At 47.8% G+C, this 9,362-nt stretch overlaps 1 protein-coding gene across 1 annotated transcript; it reads left to right on the plus strand.

Moving 5' to 3' along the window:
* Positions 1–376: 376 nt before the first annotated feature.
* On the plus strand, positions 377–8,764 carry LOC116272744 (nuclear pore complex protein Nup85-like). The gene is made up of 5 exons (XM_031661519.1): positions 377–716; positions 3,012–3,105; positions 4,308–4,470; positions 7,394–7,464; positions 8,536–8,764. The coding sequence occupies exons 1-5, from the start codon at positions 684–686 to the stop codon at positions 8,688–8,690; spliced, it is 516 nt and encodes a 171-aa protein (XP_031517379.1). The 5' UTR covers positions 377–683; the 3' UTR covers positions 8,691–8,764.
* The last annotated feature ends 598 nt before the right edge of the window (positions 8,765–9,362 follow it).

The following is a 9,362-nucleotide window of genomic DNA, read 5'->3' on the forward strand; positions in this document are numbered from 1 at the left end:
ACCTCCAGTGATCCGCCCATCTCGGGCTGCCGAAGTGCTGGGATTAGAGGCTTGAGCCACCTCAAGCCTCTAATCCTTCAGGAGCATCGATTTTGTCCCCGTGCCTCTTGTGTGTGTTCTAGTGTGGGAGTGACGGCGACTGCTTTCCAGCACAAGCCCATTTGACTGTTTGGGTTTGGACAAGTGGCTGCTACAACACTAAGGTGGAGATAAGGATGGAGCGAGGACTCCCAGAGTTGGGAGAGCTTGCAGGATTACTGGGACCTCAGTCCGGCACTAGTTTCCATCCAGGTGCCGCCGCCCCAGCCTACGCACGCGCAGTCGCACCGTCTCTGGCCACCCTCCTGCCCCGCCCGCCCTCTCCGGGGGCCTTCTCTCCGCTCGGTACCAGGGTGTCCGCGGCGTCGCCTGATCCTGTTAGCGCGGTACTGTGAGTGCAGTCCGTCCTCGGCGCTGTTTTCCCTGACTTGCCGTCGACGCCAGGAAGGAAGGACGCGCGCAGAGGACCGCAGAGGGGTGGCCGTGGCTGAGGGAAGAGAGCGCCGCAGCACTGAAGGTTTGGGCTTGCAGGCCCTGCAGGAGGCGCCCAGGCGGGGTCCTGTCTCTCAGCCAGCTCTGAGCGGGAGGCCTGAGCGGGAAGCGTTGGCGTGCCGGCGACTTCCCAGAGCCTGGGGTTCGGCGCTATGGAGGAGCTCGATGGCGAGCCAGCAGTCACTGTAAGGGCACCCCGAACAGGCTTGATCGTCCTTGCGGGTTGAGAACTGCGTCTGCTTCGTTACTTCAGGCTTGTCTGCTTCCCTACTGGCCGCAAGGCTCTCGTCCCCTTCCCTTGATTCAGTTGCCACTTTCCGGAGGTCGCAATGTTAACGAGGTGCCCGACCTCGGGTCGTGGTGGTCGCGGGGTTTCTGCCACCAGTTACAAAGCCAGGCCTCGAAGTTCCCAGTCCGTCCCTTTCCTTCCTTTGTCTTGCTGACCTTTTTACTTCCCTCGCATTTCCTCTTGGGTATTAGAGTGGGTTCAGCCCAAGCAGAGGAATTTATGTTTTTCTTCCAGCCATATTAAGCTCTGCATCGCGGCACGTTGAGTTTCTGCTTGTGTGACCTAAGGTTTATTAAACGTGTTCTCTCAGGAGACTATTCATATTTTATCGCTGTGCATTCAATTCCATTTGAACTTTGAAGAGAGTGTGTCAACTGTGGATGATCTGTGATGTGTATAAAAAAAATTCATGGACTTTATGTGCCACATACCTACCGTTTCTGCTACTTGGAATGCTTTTGTTTTCCCTCTTTCTCTTGTTAACCGCTGACTGAGGCAGGTCTCAACCGATAAAAGTTTATTTACCTAAGGTTGAGGATCCAACCGGGAAAAAACACAGGTCACAGGAGGATCTGAGACTTGTGCTTTTTCCAGAGATGGTTTTGGGAACATCAGTAGTTAAAGAGGAAGGAACTAGCAGGAGGGGCAAAAAGGAGAGGTTAGGCAGTGAGGAGGCAAATGGTTACATTCTTGTGAGTCTCTGATTAGCCTCAGTAAATCTGCATTTTACCTGTGAAAAGAGGGAGTAGAGGAAAAATTTATGTATGCATTCATCTCAGGGTAGGTAGAGGGATGGTTTCATTTCTTTTTTTTTTTTCTGAGACGGAGTCTCGCTCTGTTGCCCAGGCTGGAGTGCAGTGGCGCCCCTCTGGGCTCACTGCAAGCTTGGCCTCCCGGGTTCACACCATTCTCCTGCCTCAGCCTCCCCCAGTAGTTACTACAGGCGCCCACCACCATGCCCGGCTAATTTTGTTTTGTATTTTTAGTAGAGACGGGATTTCACTGTGTTAGCCAGGATGGTCTGGATCTCCTGACCTCGTGATTTGCCCACCTCGGCCTCCCAAAGTGCTGGCATTACAAGTGTGAGCCACTGCGGCTGGCCTCTTTCTTTTTTTGAGACAGAGTCTCACTTTGTCACCAAGGGTGGAGTGCAGTGGCGCCATCTCAGCTCACTGCAACCTCTGGCTCCCAGGTTCAAGCGATTCTTCTACCTCACCCTCCTGAGTAGCTGAGATTACAGGTGCGTGCCACCACACCCAGCTAATTTTTATATTTTTGGTAGAGATGGGGTTTCACCATCTTGGTCAGGCTGGTCTTGAACTCCTGACCTCGTGATCTGCCTACCTCGGCCTCCCAAAGTGTTGGGATTACAGGCGTGAGCCACCACACCTGGCTAGGAGTTCGAGACCAGCCTGGCCAACATGGCGAAACCCCGTCTCTACTAAAAAAAATACAAAAATTAACCTAGCGTGGTGGCGCATGCCTGTAATCCCACCTACTCAAGAAGCTGAGGCAGGAGAATCGCTTGAACACAGGAGGCAGAGGTTGCAGTGAGCGGAGATCGTGAGATCGTGTCACTGCACTCCAGCCTGGGCAACAAGAGTTCGAACTCCTGACCTCAGATGATCTGCCCGCCTCAGCCTCCCAAAGTGCTGAGATTACAGGTGGGAGCCACTGTGCCCAGCACAAAATGGATTTTTCTTACTAGTGTTATAAGAAAATGTTATTGAAGGATACAATGTTATTACAGGACCAGCTGTGCTCTTCACTTAAAGTGTTTTTCAGCCAAGCCGGCATGGTGGAAAGTGTTTTTCAGCCAGGCGGGCACGGTGGCTCACGCCTGTAGTCCTAGCACTTTGGGAGGCTGAGGCGGGCGGATCACCTGAGCTCGGGAGTTTGTAACCAGCCTGGGCAATATGGTGAAACTCCGTTTCTACTAAAAATGAAAAAAAAATAAAATAGCCGGGTATGGTTGCACACATCTATAGTCCCAGCTACTCAGGAGGTTGAGGCAGTAGAAGACCTGGAACCCAGGAGGCGGAGATTGGAGTGAGCTGAGATTGTGCCACTGTACACCAGGCTGGGAGACAGAGTGAGTCGCTGTCTCAAAAAAAAAAAAAAAAAAAAGAATAGAACGACTTCAGTAAGAAGAACATTCTTCATTTTAGATTTCTATGTCTTATTTTACTAGGTGATTCCAGGCGTGAATTCCAAGAAGAACCAAATGTGTTTTGACTGGGGTCCAGGGGAGATGCTGGTGTGTGAAACCTCCTTCAGCAAAAAAGGTAGGGGTTTTTTTTCTTCCAGATTGTCCATCTTGGCACATTTGGTTGTTTTTCTGTTTATTACCTCAGATTTGACTAGTTGTGGACTGAAACAATTGAATTTGTTTTGTACCGTTTTAATTTTCTTTATTTAGTTTTCAAGATACAACAGGGTTTTGTTGTGTCACCCAGGCTGGAGTACAGTGCGATCATGGCTCACTGCAGCCTCTACCTCCTGGGCTCAAGTGATCCTCCACCTCAGTCTTCCTGGTAGCTGAGACTACAGGTCACCGTGCCCCCACACCCAGCTAATTTTTTTTTTTTTTTTTGTAGAGATGGGAGTCTCGTTTTGTTTCCTAGGCTGGTTTCACACTTCTGGCCTCGAATGATCCTGCTGCATTTTGGCATTTTTATTTTTGAAATGTTAGCTATTTTAGATTTTCATTGATTTTTGAGATCTTGAAGATGTTGAATCCTGGAAAAAAATTAACAGTGGTTTTCATGAAAAATTTTCTTCATATTTAAAATGTCAAGCTTTTTATCTGTTTTTCTTTGTCCAAAGTGACCAAATTCCTCAGTAGCTTCCTTATTGTGAACCTTGCAGATGCTTGGCCATCACTTTTGTGTCCACAGCATGGATTCAGCTGAATAATAGTTCTGTAGGCTGAGCTAGCATCCAAAGCACAGATGGAGCTGGAGAGTGACATAGCTTGTCCTTGGCTTGATTTTCTAAGTTCCATCAGCTATTGGATAGGATGTGAATCTTTTTCTTTTCCTGATACAGTCTTCCTCCAGTAGCAGGATAAAACTGGAATCTTGACATTTGATTTGTTTTCTTTCTTTCTTTTTTTTTTTTTTTTGAGATGGAGTCTCGCTCTGTCCAGGCTGGAATGCAGTGGTGCGATCTTGGCTCACTGCCACCTCTGCCTCCCCGGTTAAAGCAATTCTCCTGCCTCAGCCTCCTGAGTAGCTGGGAATGAAGGCACGCGCCACCACACCCAGCTAATTTTTGTATTTTTAGTAGAGACAGGGTTTTGCTATGTTGGCCAGCCTGGTCTCGAGCTCCTGACCTCGTGATCCGCCTGCCTTGGCCTCCCAGAGTGCTGGGATTATAGGCATGTGCCACCGTGCCCGGCCACAAAACATTTTTTTTAGAGTAGATTGACTTTTGGGGATGATCGTAATAGATGTAAATTTTTTTTTTTTTTTCTGTTTTGTTTCAGAAAAATCAGAGATGGTGCCAAGTTGCCCCTTTATCTATATCATCCGTAAGGATGTAGATGTTTACTCTCAAATCTTGAGAAAACTCTTCAATGAATCCCATGGAATCTTTTTGGGCCTCCAGAGAATTGATGAAGAGTTGACTGGAAAATCCAGAAAATCTCAGTAAGTTGGTTGCTGTTTGGTGTTGAAGCCCACTCTACACTGTGGAAAGCCAAATGAAGTACATTGTTGTCTTTTTGTGTGTTTTAAGGGTTGCGTAAAGAAATAAGAGACTCCTGGTTCTAGTTGAGGCATTAGTACTGGACAATGTACATTAGCAGTGATGGGAAGACTTAGCAGGAATATGCAAATGCTGTTGATTGGCTGGCTTGACAAGCTTTATTTATAGTCCTATTTTACTTACCCTCTAAAGAAGAAAATTTAGGCCACACAAGCATGTGAGAGTCATTGAATGAGGTCACATTGTTGGGAGATTTGAAAATTAATATAACAGTTTTGTCTCTAAAAATTATGGTTGAGACATTATCTGACAACAGACCAGAAAACTCTTGTAGTGTTTATAGATTAGGATTTTCTTGAATTGTAGTTCATAACTTCATCATTATCAGAGTAGTACTTGTAAATTGTAGACTTTTGGGACCCACCGCAGATCATCAAAATCAAAATCTCTGGTTGGATCTTAAAATCTCCAGCACACTGGAGTTTAAGAACTCCTGTGTTAGACTTTTGTCAGCATCCCTTCACATGGCTAGGGCATGGGCAGTGTTGGTATATTACTTCTTTGATAAGCTTTTCACAAATGAATCATTCTGGACAAGACCCAGGTCAACTTCTATGTGAGTGTGTGTGAGAGTGATTATTGGTTGTTTTCTGTTTTGTTTTTTGTTTTTTTTTTTTTTTGAGACGGAGTCTCGCTCTGTCGCCCAGGCTGGAGTGCAGTGGCCGGATCTCAGCTCACTGCAAGCTCCGCCTCCCGGGTTTACGCCATTCTCCTGCCTCAGCCTCCCGAGTAGCTGGGACTACAGGCGCCCGCCACCTCGCCCAGCTAGTTTTTTGTATTTTTTAGTAGAGATGGGGTTTCACCTAGTTAGCCAGGATGGTCTCGATCTCCTGACCTCGTGATCCGCCCATCACGGCCTCCCAAAGTGCTAGGATTACAGGCTTGAGCCACCGCGCCCGGCCGTTTTTCTGTTTTTTTCAAGACAGAGTTTCACGTTGTCGCCCAGGCTGGAGTGCAGTGGCGCGATCTCTGCTCACTGCAAGCTCCGCCTCCTGGGTTCACGCCATTCTCCTGCCTCAGCCTCCTGAGTAGCTGGGGCTATAGGTCCCCGCCACCACGCCTGGCTAATTTTTTGTATTTTCGGTAGAGATGGGGTTTCACCGTGTTAGCCATGATGGTCTCCGTATCCTGACCTCGTGATCCACCCGTCTTGGCCTCCCAAAGTGATGGGATTACAGGCGTGAGCCACCATGCCCGGCCCTGTTTTTTGTTTTTTCTTTTTTTTTTTTTTTTGTTGAGACGAAGTCTTGCTCAGTCACCCAGGCTGGAGTGCGGTGGCACGATCTCGGCTCACTGCAAGCTCTGCCTCCCGGGTTCACGCCATTCTCCTGCCTCAGCCTCCCGAGCAGCTGGGACTACAGGTGCCCGTCACTACTCCTGGCTAATTTTTTTGTATTTTTAGTAGAGACGGGGTTTTACCATGTTAGCCAGGATGGTCTCGATCTCCTGACCTCGTGATCTGCCCATCTTGGCCTCCCAAAGTGTTGGGATTATAGGCGTGAGCCACCGCGCCTGGCTGTGCCCTGTTTTTTTTGACTCTGTAACCTAGGCTGGAGTGCAGTGGCAGTCTCGGCCCACTGCAGCCTCTGCCTCCTGGGTTCAAGCCATTCTCCTGCCTCAGCCTCCTGAATAGCTGGGATTACAGGTGCGTGCCACCACGCCTGGCTAATTTTTGCATTTTTAGTAGAGAGGGGTTTCATCATGTTGGCCAGGCCGGTCTCGAACTCCAGACCTCAAGTGATCTGCCCACTTCGGCCTCCCAAAGTGCTGGGATTATAGGCGTGAGCCACTGCACCTGGCCTGATTATTGGTTTTAAGGGACTCTGGTGGGTAATATTGGTGAGTTTGAGAAATCTATTTTTTTTTTTTTTTTTTTTTGAGACGGAGTCTGGCTCTGTCACCCAGGCTGGAGTGCAGTGGCCGGATCTCAGTTCACTGCAAGCTCCGCCTCCCGGGTTCCCGCCATTCTCCTGCCTCAGCCTCCCGAGTAGCTGGGACTACAGGCGCCCGTCACCTCGCCCGGCTAGTTTTTTTTGTATTTTTAGTAGAGACGGGGTTTCACCGTGTTAGCCAGGATGGTCTCGATCTCCTGACCTCGTGATCCGCCCGTCTCGGCCTCCCAAAGTGCTGGGATTACAGGCTTGAGCCACCGCGCCCGGCCTGAGAAATCTATTGTCACTTCTAGGAAAAAACATGTCAAAAGTCCTGTAATTTCTTGATGGCAGGGGACCCTGTCTTAATTTTTATTTTTTATTTTTTTTTTGAGATGGAGTCTCGCTGTGTTGCCCAGGCTGGAGTGCAATGACATGATCTTGGCTCACTGCAATCTCCGCCTCCCGAGTTCAAGAGATTCTCCTACCTCAGCCTCCCGAGTAGCTGGGATTTTTGTATTTTTAGTAGAGACTAGGTTTCACCAGGTTGGCCAGGCTGGTCTCAAACACCTGACCTCAGGTGATCTGCCCGCTTTCACCTCCCAAAGTGCTGGGATTACAGACCTGAGCCACTGGGCTCGGCCATTAAATAACTTTATGTATCTATTTTTTTGAGACAAGGTCTGACTAGTAGATTTCATCTGCAACAATTAATGTCAGTATGGGTTTATGGATATTAACTTTAGCCCATGGGTTGTTTTGTGGCGTTTTATTTTGTTGCCCAAGTTGTTCCAGCTTCAGAAGGTTACGAGCTCCTTCACAATGGCTCCCCTCTTTCTTTCAGCAAATTTCTACATTTATTTGAGTGTTTTCTTCTTTTCTGGCACTACAAGATGTTCCAGGCTCATCTTGTGTGTTATTTCATTTTTTATAGATTGGTTCGAGTGAGTAAAAACTACCGATCAGTCATAAGAGCATGTATGGAGGAAATGCACCAGGTTGCAAGTAAGGACTGTGCGTGTGTGTGTGTGTGTGTGTGTGTTGGTATTTTGAGTATTTATCTATGCATAAATACTGTGAGGTAAAGTTTGATTGATATTCCAGTCCAAAACTTACTTTTCCATCTTTCACAATCTTTACTTTTTTGGTAATCATTTAGAGTTTTTTTTTTTTTTTTTTTTTTTTTTTTGAGACCGAGTGTCACTCTGTCGCCCAGGTTGAAGTGCTGTGGCATGAACTCAGGTCACTGCAACCTCCACCTCCCAGGTTCAAGCGATTCTCCAGCCTCAGCCAGCCTCCTGAGTGGCTGGGACTATAGTTGCATACCACCAAGTCCAGCTAATTTCTGTATTTTTAGTAGAGGTGGGGTTTCACTATGTTGGTCAGGCTGGTCTTGAACTCCTGGTCTCAAGTGATCTGCCTGCCTTGGACACCCAGAGTGCTGGGATTACAGGAGTCAGCCACTGTGCCTGGACTTTTTTTTTTTTTCTGAGACAAGGTTGCCCAGGCTGGAGTGCAAAGACACATTGTGGCTCATTGCAGCCGTGACCTCACCTCCTGGGCTCAAGTGATCTTCCTACCTCAGCCTTCCAAGTAGTTGGGATTGCAGGTGTGTACCACCATGCCTGGCTATTAAAAAAATTTTTTGTCCCCTCTTCCTCAGAGACATTTGTTCTGATAATTTTTAAATTTTTTGTAGAGACAGGGTCTCCCTAATTTTGCCAAGGCTGGTCTTGAACTCCTGGGCTCAAGCAGTCCTTTCACATCAGCCTCCCAAGTGTTGGGCTTACAGGTGTGAGCCACACATGAAGCCACTCTGACAAAGGTCAGAGATCTTTATGGTAACTTTGTTGCAGTTGAAAGTGCCATTTGGTAACTTGAGGGCCTTTGGTTTGAGAATTGAAGGGATGTGAAGCATTAATAACAAAAAAATCCATAATTAGAAGAGATTATAATTTCTTTTAATTTTTGTCATTAAAGGAAACAAAGGCTCAGGCCACAGACCCTGGAATATTCAGCTATGACAATAAGCCTGAGAGTTCCATTGCTCACTTAAAATGTTTTGTGTTTCATTAGTTGCTGCTAAAGATCCAGCCAGTGGCCGCCAGTTCAGCAGCCAGGTAAGGGGAGTCACCTTTGTTGTTTTAGCACCACTGTGTCCTGTGTCCTGGGCACCCACCTGGGGTGGCTTTGCAGTTCCTGTTACGGCAGAAGTCTCTTCAGGTAGATAGGCAGCTCCTTTGGGTGACAGTGATTGTCTTGCCCCTTTCAAGGTCTAGCTCACAAGGAAATGCTTGTTAAATACTTGAGTGAATGTTTGGTTCTTCTTTTTTTTTTTTTTTTTTTTTTTTTTTGAGACGGAATCTCGCTCTGTCACTCAGGCTCGAGTGCCCTAGGTTCAAGCAGTTCTCCTGCCTCAGCCTCCAGAATAGCTGGGTCCTACAGGTGCGTACCGCCAAGCCCAGCTACTTTTTGTATTTTTAGTAGAGATGGGGTTTCACCATGTTGGCCAGGCTGGTCTCAAAACTCTTGAACTCAAGTGATCCACCCGCCTCGACCTCCCAAAGTGGTGGCATTACAGGCATGAGCCACCGTGCTGGCCCTGAATGTTCAGTTCTTATGGAACATGTATGTCCTGACCAAATTGTGTTGAGGGGTTGTCACCCGAAATGGAGAACTAATCTTGTGAGATCACCGTTCAGTCTCATAAACACTACTCACTTCTCGAACTCAACATTTTTTTTTTTTTTTTTTTTTTTTGAGACGGAGTCTTGCTCTGTCGCCCAGGCTGGAGTGCTGTGGCCGGATCTCAGCTCACTGCAAGCTCCGCCTCCCGGGTTCCCGCCATTCTCCTGCCTCAGCCTCCCGAGTAGCTGGGACTACAGGCGCCCGCCACCTCGCCC

The sequence above is a fragment of the Papio anubis genome, unplaced genomic scaffold (assembly GCF_008728515.1).
Source record: "Papio anubis isolate 15944 unplaced genomic scaffold, Panubis1.0 scaffold1802, whole genome shotgun sequence".
Lineage (NCBI taxonomy): Eukaryota > Metazoa > Chordata > Mammalia > Primates > Cercopithecidae > Papio > Papio anubis.

Excerpts from the sequence above, each read along its gene's own strand:
- LOC116272744 (XM_031661519.1), top strand. The coding sequence starts at position 684 with ATGGAGGAGCTCGATGGCGAGCCAGCAGTCACT. Across the intron at positions 717-3,011 it reads ATGGCGAGCCAGCAGTCACT|GTGATTCCAGGCGTGAATTC; the intron begins GTAAGGGCACCC and ends TTATTTTACTAG. Across the intron at positions 3,106-4,307 it reads AACCTCCTTCAGCAAAAAAG|AAAAATCAGAGATGGTGCCA; the intron begins GTAGGGGTTTTT and ends GTTTTGTTTCAG.